At 44.2% G+C, this 22,252-nt stretch overlaps 1 protein-coding gene across 6 annotated transcripts in view; it reads right to left on the reverse strand.

Annotated features, from left to right (window-relative positions):
• The window catches only part of KCNMA1 (potassium calcium-activated channel subfamily M alpha 1), a 1,447,720-nt gene that overhangs the window by 1,091,240 nt on the left and 334,228 nt on the right, over nucleotides 1-22,252 (reverse strand). For all 6 annotated transcript variants that reach the window (XM_085608566.1, XM_085608564.1, XM_085608561.1 and 3 more), the window contains exon 2: nucleotides 16,585-16,752. In XM_085608566.1, coding sequence (XP_085464692.1) covers nucleotides 16,585-16,752 — 168 coding nt within the window. The remainder of the gene's footprint in view (nucleotides 1-16,584; nucleotides 16,753-22,252) is intronic.

Genomic DNA, 22,252 nt, shown 5'->3' on the forward strand with positions numbered 1-22,252 from the left:
GGCTGTGGCATTTGTTTTTCTGCTCCCATTGCCAGGTGAGTGGGATGGCGTCTGACGCAAGGGGAAATAAGCGACTTATGCTTAGGTAAGTTCTGCAAATACATCAGCTTAGCATCTGGCACTGTATGTTTCTAGTCAGAAGGGCTGTTGGGGGCCATTTTCCTAAAGAGGGATTTCAAAATATACGGCCTGATTTAGATTTTGGTGAATGAGATACTCCATCACAGACGTGACAGACAACCCATCCGCCATATTGCAAGTGCCAAAGGATATAATGAACTTGCAATACAGCATTTGTGAAGGCCAGACTCTAAATCAGGCCCTTATTCTCCAGATTTCAGAAGGCTTTTTAAAATAGAAATTGGTATTCTCACAGCTCTTCTTCGGCAGGTCACCAAGTTTGGCTACCAAATAACTATTGTTGTTGGACAATCATCCAGAGAGGTGTTGAACTCCTTAGCTGCGCTCTACAACAGACCTATGAAATTAGAGACATCGTCTAGAAGGGTTGGGAGCAGAGAAATATATAACAGTCTTGTTATTGACAGGAACCCAACACAAAGCTACCACTTTAATTGCATTAGTATGACTAACCACCCACCTCTAAAGTGAGCTGTGTGTTCTTTTAATTACCTCTGGCATATGAGGAAGCTATGTATCCGGAAGATATGGGCTCCTTAGAAGAATGGGGACCTGGATGTTTTTCCATTTAGGGTGGCTCATGCCAGGATTATGAAATAAGATAGCACAAAACTGCCTTGTCCATGATAAGAGTTTTTGTAGGTTGATGAATCAAAGTGCTTCATGCAAGATACTCCACGATGATAACCCTGACAGGCCTTTTCTGGCCAATTTCTTTCGCTTTTTATCATTTAGCCATGTAAGTTCAGAGAGGAACCACACATCCTCCGAGTAGCGGTACATAGCAACCCACAAGACAGTTAATTCAGGATATTTACCAAATTGCATTCAACCTAGGTGTGGACCAAGTGAAACTCAATCTGAAGTTGAGTGAAGCCAGGAAAGTGTTTAGGTTCTTGACTTAACCTGGGTGAAGTTTTACTTTGCACAAACCAATTATCTGCAGCCAGATGTTCCACCCAAGATGCACAGAAAGTTAGGCTGTTTGTCAGAGCTACTGTAGCCCTCGGTGGCAGTGAGGAAATACGACCCCCATATCTCAGCCCATCTCATTCCCTGCTAAGAGAGTCCAGTCCTCTGACTTCAACCAATGGGAATAGGATATATGCAGCAACACCAGCAGCAGACACGTAACCGCTGCCAAGCAGTCACTTGTGGATTTGAGCTGCTGTGGGAATGTTATCGCTGCTACACAGACCTCCTTTTTTTAAACCACCCCTTTCTTAACCTTTGTGAGCTTGACACGTGTCAAAAATGGTGCTATTTTTGCGAAAGATTTGGCGATATTGTAAATAATAAAGCTTTGTAACATTGCATACCCCTAACTCTTCTAGCAGGTGAAAAATTAACCTGCATATGAGGGGTTTCAATTTTTGACATTATAGATGAATAAAGATCATTTTGAATGTGAATTCTTCTAATGAGTGCGATAGTATAAAAAACATTTCTCGTTCAGCAAGAGACAGAAATAAAAATCGAATAATTTAGAAGCAGGATAGCTTTGATTGGCTAGAGCACTGCTAGCCCGAAAATGGAGATGGGTAGGTTGGTGAACGTCAGATTGTAGCTATGCTGTTTGCTGTCAATCTAAACAGACAACAAGCAAAATCCAAGGGATTCCTGACCGTATGAAATATATATTTTTTTAAAACACATGAATTTACGAAGTTCTAAATACTGAACAACTCCTTTCAGGGCAGGCTTTAGATCAATCAATCAAGACATTTGTAGGGCGCCCTACTCACCCATGAGGGTCTCAAGGCGCTAAGGGGTTGGGGGGAGCAGCTACTGGTCGAACAGCCAGGTCTTGAGGATTCTCCTGAAGGTCAGCAGGTCTTGGGTCTGCCGTAGGTAGGCGGGGAGGGTGTTCCACATCTTGGCAGCGAGGTGGGAGAATGACCTGCCGCCGGTGGTCATTCGACAGATGCGTGGGACGGTGGCGAGGGCGAGGTCGGCGGAGCGAAGCTGGCGGTTCGGGGTGTAGAAGGATAGTCATTTGTTAAGGTATGCTGGTCAGGCGTTGTGGAGTGCTTTGTGGGAGTGGGTGAGGAGCTGGAAGGTGATCCTCTTGTTGACCGGGAGCCAGTGCAGGTCTCTCAGGTGGGTGGTAATGTGGCTGTGGTGAGGGAGTCCGAGGATGAGGCATGCAGAGGCGTTTTTGTATGTGTTGGAGTCTCTTCTGGAGTGTGGCCGTGGTTCCTGTGTAGAGGGCGTGCCATAATCCAGCCTGCTGTTGACGAGTGCTTGGGTGACCGTCCTTCTGGTTTCGGTGGGGATACATCTGTAAATTTTTCGGAGCATGCAGAGGGTGTTGAAGCAGGAGGAGGAGACGGCGTTAACTTGCCTGGTCATGGAGAGTGTGGAGTCCAGGATGAACCCCAGGTTGCGTGCGTGGTTGGTAGGAGTCGGAGCAGCTCCCAGCGTGGCCGGCCACCAGGAGCCGTCCCATGCTGAGGGGGTGGATCCGAGGAATGAGGACCTCTTTCTTGTCCGGTGCGGCCGCAGTGGGTGCTGACCTGTGTAGGGGGAGCCGACATCAGGGGGGCACTGCGTTCAGCAATATCTTATGAGATGAAAGAGATGGGGCACTTTTGCCCGGTGGTGGTGAGAGAATCTAAGGAGGCGGTCATGGAGTGTGGGGGGCACCAAAAGTGACTGCCGCACAAGGCGCCACCAGCGCTAGAGCTGGCCCTGACTCCTTTTACGGTCATCCAGGGGTGAAAACAACTACCAAAGCAAACTTTGAGCTTAAAGAACTTCAGAACATCAATATGACGGAATAAAGTTAAAAATTATTTCAAAGATTGTCAATTCTGGATGAAAACGCAGTTTGGAGGAAATATAGGAGATTTAAGAGTGTTGAAGTGATTAAAAAATGATTTTGAGGATTGACATGGGAACAGAATTTCACTGCAGTACTTTGATGCCACAAGAATAACTGTGCCACTGTGGCAGCATATGTTTTGGCTTTAATTCCAGTTTCCATCTTTCAGTGTGGGGGATGATTCTTAATGATGTATAGGAAGTACAACTCACAAGTGCTGGCGTTAGGCCAAGAATGCCGGAATCAATGGCCTCTATGTTATCCCTACAGAGCAGACTTTGTGCCACATTTCAATAACGTCAATGAGCCTTACATTTTTTGTATCCTATTTTATTGCTTAATGTCTTGCCAAAATTTTGATGTGTGATTTCTACATTGTACCTCACTATTGCTCATCTTCACGTTGGATTCATAAGTAGTTTAATAGAAAATAAAACAGGTTGGGGCTACATATGACAGTGTGCTGTAGCGGAAGCATAGGAAAGAACCACAGGAGTATAACCCATAAACCGGGCTGAGATCTGGGTAGGTACAGTATAAATACAACAATATCTCAGCCGGATTCATTAAGACTGATTATATTTGTATGCACAAGACATTACAACAAAAGAACAAAGGGCGAGAGACAGTTGTAACAGCACTGTTAGGCATGAATGCGAAGGCAACCCCAAAGGAAAGTGCACATAGTGCTCGTGACAGGAAGTGACGGCGCAAGTGACAACGTGAAAAAACACACACCACAGCGCACGGCGCAAGAGAACCGTGATGTAAATTATATACAAGATATATACAGGATAAAAAGGTTCACACAGAAATTATTTCAAGGCAATAAATTGTCATTTTCAATGTTTGGGAGAACCAAAGTTCAAGGTGCGCCTGAAGCAATTTGGCTGGTGAGCAAGGGTTGACGGCGTTTCGATCCTGTTAGGATCATCTTCAGGACCGGGTGGCCTATTTGATGAGTGCTGTATGGAGAGAGGGAAGTATCAGAGCGGCTCGGGGAAGAGAAACAGGGAAAGGAATGGAAGATTTAAAAACTAGGGGGAAGAGAGGAATGCCTACCTGATGCACGTACAGAATAAGTGCTAGCGCAAAAAGGGACTCGCTGTGATAATCGAATCAATTTAGGCAGGGCGTCAGAAAAGAACATCCAAGCAAAATCTGAGGAGAGAGATAAGGTGCCGTAAGTGAAGGAGCGAGAAAGGGGGGGGGGGTAGGGGTTGTTGCGGAGGGTACGAAGGGCGGGAAGAGGGGAAACCAAAACCAAACGGGAGAAGGAGAACACTCACCGGCTGGAGGCGGAAAACGGGGGAAGGGAGGAGTAAGTTGCAGGGGCAAGACCTGGTTCGAGAGGATACCTGTTCAAAGGGGGGTAGCGAATTGGGTGATTAGAAAACCTCTATATAGAGGCGGAGGCTACCAAAGCAACGGCGGTTTTGGCGGTCGGGGCTTACCTTGAAGCGAGGGGGTAATTTCGATTCTCGAATAAATCCAATAGCGGAAGCATGACCTATGGATGGGAGTCGAGCACCGCATTGCTCTTGCTTCCGCTACAGCCAAAATTGCCAGGGTGGGACTTCTGGTAGCAGGGATATGAAAAAACGTAGCTGATCACCGAACGTCATTGTTTTCATCACCTGTGACTCCGGTGATGGTGTGGAAACACCGATCCGGGTGGCCTAATATCCTGTCCATGTTGGACAGGACATATGGGTTCAGGGAATGCCAGGTGGGCTAAAATCACTACGGTGGCGTCAGGAAAGCTGTAGAGATGTTGGACTTCTTTCCAAAGCTTGCTGTTCCTAAAAATTCATTGGACTTTGAAGGTGCAGATACAAATTGAGCTGCTCCAATGAATGAGTGACTTTGGGCTTGATTTAGAGTTTGGTAGAGCAGAAGGGTTGTTATAAATCAGTCTTACTCCGGCCTCTTCAAACTTGTGATTACCTCACTCAATTCTGAGTTGGGAGAAGTACCAGGCTTACACGGCAGAGAATCTTCTGGCTCCATCAGCGTAAACCCATCTGTCAAAAAGCCACAAGATCATAGTGAGAGTCATCCTGCCCTATTTAGGGCAGGCAACCACCATTCAGATACCCTGCCTGGAATGGGAGAAAGAAAGTGGTGTGGACCCATGGGTAAGAAGAAAACTTGATGCATATATGGCCATGTATTTTTGTATTGAGTAAAGAAACTCCCAACATGAGAGTTTATTTTCTCGACACAAAAAAAGGTTGCTAAGCTTTAAACATGGCACCCACTTGGTCATCCTTTAGTGCTATGAAGGAAGCCCACTGGAATTGTGCATGATAAATAAAAAATCTAGAGGCAGATTTACAAGAAAGTGACACATCTGTAGAGATGCAGCACTTTCCCTGCGCCACCCTGAGAACCCGTTGCACCACCATGGATGCGCCGTATTTACAATATGGCGCACCATGATGCAAGGATTGACAGATGCGTTAGAAATTCTGACGCATCTGTTGGGGCAAAAGTCATGCAGTGCTGGAGTCATGTTGCAAGCACGACGCAACGCCAGCAATGCATTTTGAGGCCTATTCCAACTACACTGCTTGAAGCAGGCATAAGGTTTTGACGCAATGGCATCCTAGAAGGCGCAGTGAAATCTTGATGATTTCACTGCACCACTTTTACGAGGCTTTCCTGCGTAGGAACGCCCACCCGGCATACATTATACCTGACGCAAATATAAAGTGACGCAGGGCTTTACAACTTGACACATCTCCCTAGATACGTCACGTTGTAAACTGGCCACATTTTGTACGCTGCCGCTAATGCAACGGCAGCGCAAAAGTGTTGCAAGGGGCCTGTAATTCCTCCCCCAAGTGCTTCATCTGCTGTGTTGATTTGCAGTGGAGAAAAAAGCAAAGCAGATAAAACCAATGAATCATTTTTTATCTGCTTTTAAGAACCGAGGAAAAGAGAAAACGTACTCGTAGGAACACAAGTAGCACATAAGGGTTACATGCGAAGAGCAGCAAAGAGAAAGGAAGGGGTTACAAGCTATGATTCTAATACATTTGGTGCCCCACTATTTCCACTGTGTCTGCCTTTTTTAAAGCCTGGAATGGCACTTTAAAATGTGGAACCACACCACCAACAGCAAACAAAAAACCTACACATGCTGAATGTTGGCCAATTGTAAGTCCTTAAATAATGGAAAAGTGACAGACGGATGTAGAAATATATGGCTACTGTGTCTTGGAAACCACAGTTACCATGGAAACTAGCCTATCTCAGGAAACCTTTTGTACTGGGTACCCCTGCTGCCGAAATCTCCCACTGGCGAAGCATGTGGTCCTGAGCATTCAGAAATGTAGCAGCAGTGCTCAATCGCCTGCCTGCAGCGACAGTGACTTCCTGTGGCCTGAATCACGCCTCCACAATTCAAGGGTGTCCTCGCTTTCAGTGAAATCAGTGCTTTGGCTGATGAGACAGTAGTTGTTGCGTGGTATAAATAAAAGGAAATTACATTTTCTTTAGTACTTCCTGTTCAAAGGCTTTTTTTCCTTTGACTAATCTCTGAGTGTGCTGCCACCTAGGGGCTAGAAATCGAACTGTGCAACATCACATAGATAGCTAAAGCAAAATAACCCCACATTCATGTTTTTCCCATCCTGCCCTCCCTCAGCCTTTGTTATTATATGAAAAATACCTCTAGATGTAAACAGCTTGGGCAGACTGGCACTTCTAGCATTTTCAAGCAGACTCTAAATAGGCAGCTACTCTAAAGGCTGATGAGCTGCCGTTATCCAGCGTTGAAAGCACACAAGGCAACAAGCTTGCCTTAACTCCTAGCATTGGCTGCACCCAAACAAGCAGCTACACCCCTGACTCAAAATAGTACCGATTAGAAGAGCATGTTTGTCTCACATGGAAAAAAAGAGGTCACCTCTAAAACAGTGCTACACACCATGTGTATAAGAAAGAGGAATATTATTAGGGTTGGATGGCTACCCACTTCAAGGAAAAACCACAAACCTTGTTAGGATGAACTATCAAAGTCATGAAATTAATCTTGGCTCAACCTCACGTGAGAGCAGACAGGCTAAATGTAGGACATTGTGTACGGTATTCACACAGTTCCAACACAATAAAAAAGTAAAAATGCTAACCAATGGATATCCTAAAATGAATTAGAATAAAGTAAAATTAAAAAAAAGAAATTATACCAAAATTACAATAATCCAATAGGTGGAACCAGAAATATGAATTTGTAAAGCTTTAAATAGAAGCAGCATGAAAAATGTGCAGTCCTCTTCTGATCTTTCGTAAATCCATCAAGTGTTCTGAAGAGGGGGCTTGGGAATGCCACATTTATGCTTGGCCCTAGCTAGTGGGCAGGGGTGATCCATGGCCCCTCCCTAACCAGTGGCGTAAAGGTTTACAGGCCTTGAGCTTCCTACTTTAGCAGATGTTCTTATTTGCCTTACATATCAAAGATGAAGGAGGACTTCAACCACACTAAACATGAACCCTGAGGGCTGGGGGTGTGTGGAGGGAGTGTACTATGTAACCGTAGTGTCCTCCCACATCTAACATGAAAATCCATTTTAGGCCAGACACCGTACCCAACAAAAACTCAGAGACAGAAGTCTGGCACAAAAAAAACAAGGCCCTTCAGCCACAAGGCAAGTATCCACAAGAATTGTCTTGGCATCGCCCTTTCAAGTGTGCCCCAAGTGATACTTGTGGCTCAACAGACCTGTCAAGTAGCATTTGACACTGTGCAGTTAAAAGGAGGCCTACAGTCGCCACCTTACATACTCGGTTATGTTCAGAGGAGTTGTCTATGCACATTCAGGTCAGCCCATTGTTTGCTCTTGCAAGGAATTTCACACCTATTTGAAGACTACTACACACCTATTCACAGATGAGCACAGGCGGAGAGCTTGCATAAGCTTATGCTAATTGGCCTTCTGACAGGTTAGACAGGTAAAGCATACCTTTCTAAAAGGTACTTTTCCTTAATATTTATGTAAAATGTGAGTTCAAGTGAATTGGAGTTTTAATAACTATTGCTAATATTTGTTTGATTGATTTTCTAGATCGTCCTGTTCCTGAGTGTGAGAAAGAGCCTCTTTTTGTAGGACCACTCCCAAGTTTTTGGAGTGATGGTGCTGTGTTGTTTTGTTTTTTTACTCTGAAGTGCACTGGGCCTTGCTGACCAGGCCCTAGGGCATGTGCTCTGACCCCTCAAAGTGTGTGCGCAATTGGCTAATCCTTGATTGGCATATTTAACTTACCTGTAAATACCTAGTTTACACTGCCTCCACCGTGGATGGCACAATAAGTGCTGGCACTTACCTTACAGTGCCTTGGAGCAATTTTTACACCATATACTGGAGACTTACAGGCATGTTAAATGTGCCAATCAGGAATAAGGCACTTTTAGTACTACTGGTTATCAGGGAAGAGAGCACAGAGGTCTAAAACCAGAAGAAATATAGGGTCCAACAAAAGGCAAAATATCTGAGGTGTCCATGCAAAAACAGTGGATTTCCTACACATGTCGCCCACAGCCAAAAGCTAGGACAGTCAAAGCAATCCCTTAAAGAACTTCCCTACCTAAGCAATAGAAGATGGACAATTCACCAATTCTGCAGTGGCACTTGTCTGTTATATGCCCCAATGAACCCACCTGTAGCCCTTTATTAGCATCTGCCATAGCCAGTAACCCTGCCCATGGAAAGCCCTTTTTCCCCCTGCTGGTACTGTCAACCTACTGGGTTGCATCTTATGCTGGTTCATCCATTGGGGCCCATAATAATAGTTTGCTCACAGATGCAATGCATTAGGTAGACAGTACCACTATGGCCAACAAGTTTATGTGCACCATTCTGCTCCGTGGGTCAGAATTCTGTCCCCAACTCAGTCCAAGCTCTGCCCAAGGCCAACAACGACATGAGGCTTGCAGTTCAGGGCTTTCTTGGTAGGCACACAGCCTCCCTCAAGGGTGACACACTCTGGTGGTGCCATACAAGGTTCTGCCTGTTGCACATGGCCTGTTCTCTGTCTATATGACAGCGTGGGCAGTGCAGTACCTCCATGTTTGAAGTGGCCTTAGTCTTGGGATGCCCTCCTCTCAGTGCACGTAACCCCTGACCCTCTGGTCAGCCGACTGTGGATGCCATCCACCTCCTACCCCTCACTTTTCATGTGTACAATCATACCCTCCACTTAGGTATGGTGCCCTCAGAAATATGGACTTTTGACAAGCCCTGGCAGCCGCCCCTCTTGGATCTTTTCTCATGTGTGGGGGTTTAATGTCAGGGATACAGTCAACGGTCATCTGGGGATTGAATATGGCCTTCCTCTGGGGAAGTACCCCTGTAGGGAAGAGTTAGTCCTGGCCAGGGCCCTGCATTACCCTACAGACCTGTCCTGGCAGATACTGTTCTGGGAAAACCAGCCTACCTACCACCATTCTCAGGTTGGAACCATGGAAAAAGAGAGAAGCTCAGGCATGTTACTGCTTTATAGCAGGTGTATAGTGCACAGAGTTCTAAAGCAAGCAAAAGGTAACGGTCCAGCAAAAGGCAAAAATCTGGAGTGACCACGTAGAAAAGGCATATTTTCTACAATCTGCATACACAAGTGCAGTGAAGTTTTCATCCATGGGTGATCCCAGCACCAGCCTAGGGAGGTAGGCTTCTCTCTTCCTCCCTGCAGTGTCAAAAACAGTGGTGCCTTAGAGGAAGAAGGAAGTGCTTTCACCAACATGCTGAGTGCCTAGCTCTCTGTACACTTGTCAGTGGATGGGGCCTGAAGTTCCACGTATGACAGTTGCAGCCCTTGTTGCTCCGCCCCCCAGCCTCATCACCCAATGTTAATAGAATAATAAGGAAAGACGAGGAGGAGGTGGGTGCTGAGGTTGGTAGCATGCTGGCACAGAAACATTCGTTGAAGTGGGCCGCACATATTGAGGCAATTTGGTTAGCGACATGACAGTGATGTTCTACATATGGGATTCTGGAATGACAACTGTGATAATGGGCATGTTTGCATTGTAATTGTGCTTCACATATCAAGGAAATGTGAATTCTGGCATGAGAGAGTGTTGTGCGTACGGGGTATGGCGATATTGCTTCACATATTGGGTGATGAAATATTGCCGTACTAGAGGGAGTGCCCTTATAAAGACTCCTATGGCCAGTTGGATATTCCTTCCTGAGATGCCTTCTGATGCCCAGATAAATCAAAGGTTTGAGACCAAAGTATGTAGATCTAAGGTGAGACCATACTAAAACATATGCGTAATATGCCTCCAATCATACTTCTTTATATACCGCTTGTATATTTAGTTAGTGATGGAACATAAGCGATGAAGTTTTGAAGCTACATTGGAAAAAATTGTTTGCTTTCACTATTCTCCATGTCTTTCATATTCCTATCTTCCTAATTGGTGATAAAACAGAAGAACCAATTTGACACATAAGCAATCTTTGTATTCCTGTTTGGCCCATTTCCTAAGTAACATTCCTGCTATGCTCCCTGTTGCCTGGATATGTAGCGTTCGAGGCCATTCCATATCAAGGTCACGAAGAGCTCCTTTGAAGAGGTCTTTGAAAGAAAACTGTTAGAACATCTCCCGATCAAAGGAAATTCGTATCACTGTTAGATATAGGACAAGTGGGTATGTTAGGACTACCCTATCTCTATGAAATTAGTTTTGTTTGTTTCTCTTTGTTATCAAGAAATACTTAAACAAATTCGAACATAACTTAGTGGTAGTCCCACTCTCGTACTTTACAGTCTAGTACTGCAAACAAAGTACAGGTACCCAGAATAAGAAAATCCCATTGGGGGCGGAAGAAGTTTTTCCTACTCTGCAGCAAGATAGTGGAATTCGTTGCCTAATCATCTATGTCAGGGGTCTCCAACGAGTAGCTCGGGAGCTACTGGTAGCTCACCAGCATCCTCAAAGTAGCTCTCAGAGGTGAAGCTAAGCCAATCGCAGACTGTGTACATTAAACAAAGCAGCTCATTTCAAGACCGTTAGAGTGACGACCAGCCAAATCAATGACAGGGTCTTATGATAACACTCAAACATGCACTGTCTTGGCTTATGGGGTCTGCCAAATGACCATCTGTATCCACTTTAAATCTAACTAAGTCACAACGAGATTGACCATGTTATATGCACTGGTCTATCAGTTGCACCACATGTGCAAACAATGCACCAACAAAGAAGAGTGCCAGCAGTTACCAGTGCTGGCCAATCAAACTGTGTGACTGCAAGTACCAGAGTGAAAATGTGTTAGTTGGAAGCATGATTAGCCCAGAAGCTGATAAGAGCAGGATATGGATGCAGGGTAGAGAAAATTAAGAGATTTATCTGCATTTATTTATGTGTGTGCCTGTCTGACATTGTGCCCCTTCCGAATAAACAGTGTTGTTTCTCGGAAGCCACATCTAATGTCAAGGGTTTTATCTTTGGTGCGATTGTGTCAGTGCATGGCATAATAGTGGCAATAGCATAATAATGGCCGTCCTTGGTCACCTTTTGTCAAGCTAGACTATACTGGCTACCACAATTCACATATTAAGAGCATGACCAGCATACTTTTAGCCATCTCTGGCAGAATGGTGACAGCTTCTTGCATAATAATGCCCATGACTGGTATAGGATGGGGACCCTGGATGGTCTGGCGTCCAGTCTTAGCATAGTGGTATCCTTGGGATAATTGTGGTTTTAATATTAGCATAACACAGGCATTCTTTGTGTTATGGTGACCACTTATGGTCTATGATTGTAATACCGGAGTATTTGAAGCTGAATTTGTCCATGTGAGGAACTTTTACATGGTAGTGCTCGATGAAAATGATGTATTTATGTTTGGGCGGTTTGTATTTATTTTTTTCATGAAAACTCTTTTTTGAAGACAAAATTTTTATTTTTCTGAAAAAGGTTTTGTTCTGGAAAATTGAGTTTGCTTGCCAAAAAGGTGGTATTTGATGGGAAAATATGTGCATTTTTAATAACTAATATGCTAACAAAGACAAAATATTGCAATTCTAAACCACATTAAATTTGAAAGCCTATTGACCGTAGAGTGTGAGTTGAGGAGACTTACTGCTATGGTAATGTCCTTGGTGCCACAAGGCATGTGAAGATTCGAATTTTAATTCATTACTCGGTGGAGGCTTTTAATATGAATTAACATTTTCCTGGCATTTCAATTGGTCACCTTGCCTGGAATGCTTATTGGTCACTATTGGTATTCCTGTTTATGGCGATCATAGTGTAATATGAACACGTTTTGTCACTATATTACAGAGATAAAATATGCTAGTAGCTCTGCAAGTCTTCCCTTGAGCAGAAGTAGCTTTCACAAAAGAAAAGGTTGGAGACCCCTGATCTATGTTCTCAACCCAATCTTCTGAAATTCAGGAAGAACTTAAAAACCTGACTTTTCAACTCCAGAACCTTATTCCTTACTTCTTTAGAGCTTTCTCGCTGTTTATTCCCTAGGACTATTGCTTCTCTTGCAGTTTTTCTCCTCATTGTGCTCTGTTTTCCGGGACCCTAGTGTCAAGACGCCTTACTGGTATTAGTGTGCCCTAAAAAAAACCCTAACATAACATACATAGCAAATTGAGAAAAGGAAATAGGAACCCTAATGACAACAAATACATTTTTAAACAAGAGAACATGGCACTACTTACATATTTTTCAAGTAAAGCTTTTCTCTGGAATTTGTTGATAGACCAGTATTGTTATCTGCTTAAGTAACAAATCAAAATTCTGTATTTCAGTGAATATTTCGAATTACAATTTATAAGTAAATAGATTCTGTCTACTTATATGAAGCAGCCCAGTGTTCCAGTATTTAAATATGACATGAAAGCAAAGAGCTGAGTCCTATTATTTTAAGATCAATACCTGGCTGAGGTCTTTACACTCCTTTATAACATCCTGAATGTCATGATGCACATAAGCGTCTCTTAGGACCTACGAGAACATTTGACCCGCGATGGTTGAGGTTGGTTAACAGTGAATTTAAATACACTTGTAGTACTAATGGGTGATTAATGTCAGATTAAAATGAGAGTGTTGTGACCAGGCAAAGATAAATAGGTAAAAGTTGTAGCAATCCAAATTCGACCTTTTTTCGTCTTCACTTCCTTTCTTTTCATTTTTCTTACTTCCTCCCTCACTTTTATTCTTTCTTTCCTTTCTCTCCATCCTTCCTTCCTTCCTCCCCACTTTCATTCCTTCCTTCCTCCCTCACTTTCCTTCATTCCTTCCTTCATTCCTTCTTTCCTTCCTCCCTCACTTCCTTCCTTCCTTCCTTCCTTCCTCCTTTCCTTCCTTCTTCCGCACATCCTTCCTTTCTTTCTCCTTCACTTCCTTCCTTCCTTCCTCCCTCACTTCCTTCGTTCCTCCATCACCTTCATTCATTCCTACCTCTCTTACTTTCCTTTCTTCCTTCCTCTCTCACTTTCCTTCCATAATTTTTTCCTTCCTTTATTCCTTCCATCCTCCTTTTCTCCCTCCCTCCCTTCTTTCTTTCTTTTTTTTTCTTTCTTACTGAGCATGCTAAATTATTGCCTTAAGTCTTGTCACAGCGTGGGTGTTGCTGAACTATGGGCCAGTGGACTCCCCAGAATAGTTTGCACCTGGCCAATATAGTTGAATGGTTTTAGTTCTTGATGGGTGATGGTCTTGAGATATCCTGAAGATGGAAAGTTGGTTCAGTCCATATTTAGAGGGTATTAGTTAGGTTCTGTAGGTGCCTAGCTGGGGTATGAAAAACCTCCTTAAACTGGGAACACTGTCAACTTGTGAAGGTCACTGAGTCAAGGGTCTCAAAAATTCCCGAGGCGACCATCTGAACTCTGAAGGTTTATACTTCTGAATTTGGTTTGTCATTCCTTCTTTTCAGTGCCTGAACTGATGCTGTGGCTAGGGCTGTACTGGAGGAGAGGATGGCTGGCACATATATTCTGGGCCTTTGCCCTTGAAAGTCGTATACACCATACAATGCATTGAACCTCTAAATTCAATTATTTTGTCACAGGAAGCCAATGGAGTTCGGTCAGGCCTGGGGAGATATTAACAACTTCCCTTGGAATTAACCAGTGTCTCACTGCTTGATTCTGAATTCTCTGGAGTTTCTGTATGTCATTCTTAGGTGTCTGATACAGACTGCATTGCTGATGTCCAGAAGGGACAGTGCAAGTGTTCTTATGATTTTGATGCAATGATCAGTTTAAAGGAATGGATTTGTAGTTCTAGTAGTTGGTACTCTTTATGATTCGTGTGGCCTGCTGGTTGAAGAAGAGGTCTGAATCAAACCAGACTCCAAGATTTGTGCTCTCCTCATTGGTGTTGGGGCTGTTCCCAATTCAGTTGACAAGTACAATTGTTTGGTCACACCTGATAAAGGCCCTGTCAAGAAGAATCTTGGTCTTGGGCCAATTCAGTAGCAGGCAATTGTCCTTCATCCAGAGGATGTCTCACCTCTCAGTCCATCTGGGAACACTTATAAGCCTCTTACGCATGGCGAATGCCCCCATTCTGAGTGACACTTTCGGTCTCATAAAGATAGCTCAGCCAGAACTACTTTGGCATACTTGCCAACTAGCTCTGCTGGCTCCTTTTGAGTGCAAAGGGATTTACAAGTCTTTGACAGGGGGGGGGGTAACCTTCACAACATTTTACAAGAGCTTAAGCGACTTCAGAAAACAATAGAGCCATAGCACAATGGAGGTGAAGTTAACTTCAATCTTTGCATTTTGGGCGCTTTGGATTAATAGCCCTCTCTTCGGAAGACATGCATCCAGTAATCGATCATGTTAATACATCAAAAGTCCAAGTAAGAGTAAGCCCCACCACTTCACCCTTTTGGAACATGCAGTATGAAGTTAATAATTCTAATCTCTTTAGAACTAAACTCTTTCAAAGACAAGTTACCAGGGCCAGACTGTGAACAGCAACCAGCCCTGGCAGGTTGCTGCTCGACCGGCCCTTGGAGCTAGTAAAAAGCACCGCTCCCGCCTTTGTTACTGGTGCCGATATTACGGCACTACAGCAAAACCGGCCCACAATCACAAAACCAGCCCCCGCGGCAAGAAAACCGCCCCCCACCCCTCCGCCCCACAGGGGAAATACCTGGGGCCCGTTACAGCCAGTCTGGCCCTGCAGACTGGCCATTCTTACCCTCTAACATTTTTCCGGGTAGCCTACTGCCAAGAGGGATGCTTTCAGAGCTGCGTGGACTGCCATGACCCAAGCATGCCCCAATGGCTACATTAAGTCTACAGTGGGAGGCTGTTTTGAAAGATTTTGTCAGAACTGATTTTGGTTTCCTGTCCAGTCCTGCAAGTCTCCCATTAAAAGTAAAGTCAAAAACACAGCACAATCATTGTCGTTCAGGGTGTGCTGAGAAAAACCATGTGTACCAATGTTTTATCAATGAGCGTGAAAGGGGGATTGCACAGAAATATATATATATGAAACATATCATGTGGTACTTTAAGGCTCATCACTTGAGTTATCCTATTTTTTAAAACTCAGATGTTGGTAGATGTTGAAGTTAAGCCACAGAGAGATAATGTGATATGCTAGTAAACACAATTTATTCTGTTGAGTAACTGATATTTATACACAACTTCCCCACCCATACTATCAGATGCACAAGTTACATTATATTTTGCAGTGTGACAAGGTTCGTAGGAGAAGAAACCTGAAATAAGAAAGGAATACAGGCAGATTATGTGCTTGTAAAGGGGAAGGACCGCGTGTGATCAAATGTATACTCATTTGCAACACCAATCCGATATCATAACATGATGACCGCAGTACCATTGAGAACTCCACAACCAGCCTAATTAGAGATGGCATGAAATTATGTGTTACTCAACCATGCACAAATGTAGCTGGATAATGGTTAATAGAATTATTTTGCCAGTTTTCCAGGAACCTGTTTAGGATGATCAGCGGTATTCCCATTTAGGGTACGCAGTTTTTGACGATGATCCGGGTATTTGAGGCGACATCAAAATACAAGTCCCCGAACCATTCCGCCTGTGCTAGGTGTGTGGAATAATTCAAATCAGGGTTGTCTCAACCATCAGTACTGATCTCACTTATGCAGCTATTTAAGTGGTAGATGGATGGCATAGGATCACGTGTCATTCAGATCGACAGAAAGACTAAGTATTCGATGGACATGAAATATGAATGCCCCACACTTGAAAGTATTGATCTACAGTCACTAGGGAGGGTTTAGTAAATGTTCCAGACATCTTTAGTTACAAACAGTGCCACTGAACGACTATTTAAAGGCAACCTGCCCCATGGCGTAGCAAGGTGAGGTGGTACCCGGTGCAGAAAATTTCTTATCACTCCCCGGCTTGACAAAATGGCAAAAATATATTTAAAACACATATTTTTGCCATTTTGTCACCCCCTCAGTACCCGGCTTGACAAAATGCCAAATATAGGTGTTTAAAAGATTTTTTTTTGCCATTTTGTCACCCCCCTCGGAGGTGACACCAGGGGCGGCCTGCACCCAGCGCACACCCCTTCCAACGCCACTGAACCTGCCTTCAGGTAAACTGATTCCATACAACTGAGAAATAAGGCTTACCAGGACCCTCCCGGTTAAGGTCTGAGCCGATATCATCACGCCTGCCCAGTCTTTCACCGAGGTCATCCAGCCCACTTCCGCATTAAGTACAACCTCATCCTTCTCATCTGTGGGTTTGTAGTCTGGGTCGCTCTGGTTACCCCCAGTGTTGGTAACTTTCTGGGCATCCTGCAAGCAAGAGAATGTAGATTTAGTAGTATTAGTGATAGTCAGAACATATATTCCAAAATATATAACCTCAGAGAAATCTTATTTCATTAACTTCAGTTATGCCACATATAGACACATTAAACCCAGGCCTGTGTAGGCGTTTACCGTCATATAAAATCACAAATGGGGACAATAACACACACATGATTATTAAAGCATACAGTGTTTGCATAAAGGTTTGGAATAATCAGATTAAAATCATCTCTTTGAGGGGAAGAATTTATTTCCATGAACAGAGTCAATGGTGACATTAGGGAAGGAACTCTCTCAATTCACTCTGTATTATGGCATTGATTGTGCTGAATGTTTCTCATTACAGGACAGCTTTGCACCTCTGAACACATCTACATGAAAGTATGGAAGGAGAGCAATCTGGGTGGACAGCTCCAAAATGCATTACATTTAAAGACCTCTGATTTTAGCTCTGTAATATAGCCTTATAGCCCGCTACCGGCTATTAAAGGCACGCTCCTGCGTTAAAGGCCAGAGCCGAAGGCGAGGGTCTTTAACAAGGGAGCGGGACTTTAATAGCTGGTATAGCCCTGCTACGAAGGGCTATAGGTCTATTAGAACATTCTGCCACTAGAGGGCAGAATGTTCTAACAAATAAAACAAAGGCTCCTTGAAGCTCTGAGAGGCCTTTGTAAAACATTGGAATGTTGCTCTGCGGGCCTTAACCGGTCCGTAGAAGCAGGGAGCACTCCATGGTCTTCAACGGAGCTCCCAACATTCCAATGTTCTAATATACATTAACTCAAGGGCACTAGAGACAGTTCTTTGTAATGCAGTTAAGTCTTATGCTGGGTAGCACAGCATTCAGGGATAACCTGCATTATGTTAAGGGGAACACATTTATTTGGCACAAACTTGCATTGATTCAGTATTTCAGTATTATTAATTTAGGGCAAGGGGATCTGATTTAGAGGCATTTGAATGGTTACATTGCCTCAATAGTTCCTTAGCCAAGCACATGCACCAGCTGTCTGAACCCGCGGGTCCTCTCCACGGCGGACTGAGAACAGATACGTCCACTCGATCAGCCCAGGGGAGGGGGGGGGTCAGGTGGGGGTGCTACTACTGTGAAGGGGGAGGGGGTGTTAGTGGACTGCTGACGCTTTTGTTACAGGAGGATGATTAAGCAGACCTGCTGCAAAACCGGCACCTGGCAACAAAACCGGCCCCCATGAGTCAAAACCGGCCCCCATCCTTCCGGCCCACCGGCAAAATGCCCGGTGCCCATTATGGCCAGTCCAGCCCTGGTCTTCTCACACTTTTTGGGACTCGAAGGATGACATCAGGGATGGGCTGTGGTCTCACACTACCCAGTCACTGAATCCCTGTCCAATGAGAGGCGCATTTAGAGCTTCCTTTAGACTAAAATATATTTCGCCGTGTGGCTCCTTCAAAGGAAAGGTGTTAGCCTTCAGATCTAACTTGGGCATCAGTCATGTGTTAAACAGAAAATTCATTTTGGTGAGTGCACATAGAGTGCAAATGTTTATAAATGTGGTGTCATAACATCTGGAGCCATAGAGATAAATCCACCTTAGTTTGGCGCCAAGGGTGGCCACTGTCTGTAACACTGAGAGAGTCTTCTGGGATGTAGAAAGCCATATGTTTACATTTTTCATAAAACTGCTGAAGAGATCATTACCTACAATCTCTTTAAGTGGAGCTGGTTTATATTACTGGGCAGTGGGAGGTCTATTGTTTGCCTGGAACGCTCCTTGTCACTCTTCATACACCCTGTAAAAGTGAGTACTGTAAATATTTCTTATGGTCTATTTAGGGGTTTCCACTTAACTGCGCGTCATGCTGCAGAAATGTCCCTGGATAGTAATTCCACAATTAACTGTTGGAAGCGCCGTCCGTATTCTCCATTTACAAGGACAACCTTTTGGTGTGGTTCTCAATAGAGACAGCATAACAGAGAGTGGTGGACAGCAGTGCTTAATTTGTAAAAACAAGTGCCAGGGCTCTCATCAGGAGGCCACTGCAGCTTGCACCACACACTGCCCTGATATGCGGCCACTGATAGTAACATCACATCTACTAACCATCACCCTCCTATAAGTGTGAGGGTTCGGACTATTTCAGGCCCCCAAAGCTATAAGAATGGCTTGGGCAGCAGGTAATAAGTCATTTTTTTTTAAATATAGCATTAATAATTAACTGTTGTTGTGGTCATCTCAAAATTACCTAGACAGTGCCAAATTGTGGCAGGCTGTCCCAAGTGGCGGTGCTGACAATTAAGTACCGGCGCTGAGCACCAGAAACCACTGGCTCAAATTAAGCACTGGTGGACAGGCAGCTAAAAGCAGCCCTGGAAAGTGTCCTCATTCCAACCCTGCGTTGGACTGAGTGAGTGAAGCGAGTGAGGTCAACCATCTACACGAGTAATTGGAAGGCAAGCTATTCACATGTCTATAAACCAATTGTGTACGTTCCTTCGCGGATGTTTGCCATGTTGAATATCTGATGATGCCTCTGTCTATAGACCCTTAAAAGAAACATTCTGATCATGGTCAGACAGGACTTTTATTCCACCGGCCATCTCCTCAGTGGGTTGGAGGGCAGCTTTGAAAGCTCAGGGCCGTCCCCGGTGCCAATGTTACTTTCCCTAGTTTCCCGAGTTTAATTGCAGTAGGTACAGGGAGGCTTGAAGAGAGAGAAGTAGAAAGGAGGAAGGTAGAGAGAAAACAATCAAAGAGATCGAGGAAAGAAAGGGAGAGAGATGTAGCCTTACAGCTAAAGCTGCCGAGCTAGGGAACCGAGTTCGAGCCTCGGCGTCGGCTCAACATCCTGTGATTCTAGGCAAATCACTAAATCTTCCCACGCCTACCAAATAATGAATGTGTACGTGTGTGACGTAACTGGTGCTCATGTAAAGCGCTCCAATACCTTCTGGTCGAGTTTGCACTATATAAATCTGCAGCAAGAGAAGACGGATGGATGGTAAGAGAGATCGCTCAAGGAGTTGAAGGGATGGAACTGGTTTGAGCATTTCTGCTAGGGTTGCTTTTGGGTCCCCAGTCTGGCCTTGACCCTGGTCCCCAGCATATCTATTTATTCTCCTTGCCCCCATGCAGCCAGTCCAGCCCGGAACGCCTTCTTACTTCATGCAGGGAACTGAATTTGAACATGCACAGGACTGCAAACACCCTGGCATCACAGTCTCAACAGCTGAAATAACCAGAAAAACTGCGCACTGCTCTGATGATTTAAACTGCTTTAATTCCAGGTCGGTGATGGGGGTGCGCGTCTCTTACTGACATTATTGACAAGTAAAGCAACATAACATTGCATGACAGGCGGATAAACGGGGGGCTCATCCAGTCCCTCGGAGGTTTCTCCACTTCTGACAGACAACAGATGCTTACTTTTACTCAACTGGTTGGTTCTCATTTCAGAGACACATCAGGATTCGAACCTATATAACCTTGGGGTCAACCGAATGAATGTCACAGCATTGTAATTGTATGATGAACTTGCAAAGATGGGGTATGGACGTTGTAGGTCAGAACATCACACTGCCCAGCATAATAACTGCTGCTCTCTGTACTGCTTCATTCTGTGTTTATTCTGTGTTTCAGAGTCTCCACCAATAACTGTGCCTTCAATAGCAATCCCATGACAAGTGAACATATAAATGGTAGAATACGCAGCATTGGTCCACCCTTAGTAGGAGGTCGCTCCCACAGAGGGTTAGGTTTGAGATCCCTCAAATAGTGTCTGCTTTCACACATACAACTGGCTCATAGAGAAAGTGTATCAAAGGGGCTGCAGTCTGTCAGAGAATGGAAACATTGTATAATTTACTACAGATACTAACCAGTGCTTAATTTGTGCCAGTGGTTGCAGGTGGTGGTCACCAGCACTCATTTCTGGAGACTTGCGCTTAGTTTTTAACCTCAGACTTTGACCCAGAGCAGGAGAGAGAAAGGCAGATAGAAGGTGGAAGACACCAGGTTAGAACAATGACAAAGGGAGAAAGCAGGTGTGAAAACGTCCTGGAAGAGCGAGATAAAGATGGGGTGTAGTGTGGTGTAAGAACAGCCTCGGTCCTTGCAGGTAAGCAGGTAAGATGGGTGGGGCGGTGGGGCCCGGTGAGGTGGGGGATTTTGACAGATGATGAGGGAAAATTAAATTAATAATTAATTTTCCCTCGTTGTCGTCTGTCGAAATCCCGGCCCACCGCTCTTACCTGCACGGGCCACCGCTGATTACTTTTAATTGATATTGGCGCTTAATTTGGATAATTATAAGCACATGCGCCAAAGGTTTTTCTCTTACAGTAAGAGAGAGGCATGATGTAGAAAACATAGTGGGCAGCCATGGTATTTTGCAACCCCAGCTGTGGCAGCGCCAGTGGTGGGTTCCTGTGAAAAACCTTTGGCGCATGCGCTTATAATTATGCAAATTAAGCGCCGATATAATTAAAAGTAATGACTAATCCTTTTTCGTTGACTACAGAATGAGCCCTTCTAAACAGACTGCGGATGAAGACACAGAGAGCCGAACAACCCGAGTCATGAAAGAGTTTAGGCTATTCTAGGAAACAGCCAAAGAGAAGAGTCTATCTCATGTGGATTAAAGTCTTCTGATCCCTGTCAACAAACACAAAGGTCTTACTTGCACCGGATACCAAAAGGGAGGTGGGACAAGGGGCGGAAGATAAAAATACAGCTACTGGCTATTTTCAGAAGAAAAGACAAACCCTATACTTTAGCCCCTGGCACTTCCAATGACACCCCTTCCTCTATAAAAGAGAAGGCTTTATTACCCACAAGCCACTAAACGAGGCTCTCTTGACAATCTAAATGCTTGTAATTAACAATACAATTAGAGGCCAGCACGCGCATCCAAACCCTGTGAGTGGCAGGCTCAAGGCCATGGAGCACTGCAAATCCAGCAGGAAGCTTATTGTGAAAAACAACATTATTCAAACTTTTTTTTATTATTTTTTAGTTTCTTCAGCCTTATTGTAGCATGTAGAGTAATGCCCGAACTCAGGGGTGAGATAGTTGGCTGCTGCAGATGTCTCAATGTCACATTTAGTTCCCGGTTAAGAGTTTGGTGGGCAGGTTTCTACGTCACAAATATATGCATATGTATATATTAATATATATTTATATCTATTTCAGTCGGATTATATCCTATGGCACTTGTAATAATGCGGAGGGGATATTTGTCACTTTTGTGACGAGTAAACAGTCTGCCAAGCTCTAAACCAGGCCCTGTGTCTGTAACAGCTAGTGGATCTCACTGAAAGTAATTAAAATTTATACTGCACAAGATAATCACAAATTAACTAAAAGTATAAAGGTGTTATTCCTGTGCAGACACTGAATGTGTGTTAGTTAAAAAGAAAGAGGGGGCAGTGAAATGTTAGTCTGTCAGAAGCGTGGTACAGTTACAGAGTCTGTTTCTAATAGTATTACTTGTGATCAGTTACTAA

Source organism: Triturus cristatus, chromosome 1_2, assembly GCF_964204655.1.
Source record: "Triturus cristatus chromosome 1_2, aTriCri1.1, whole genome shotgun sequence".
NCBI lineage: Eukaryota > Metazoa > Chordata > Amphibia > Caudata > Salamandridae > Triturus > Triturus cristatus.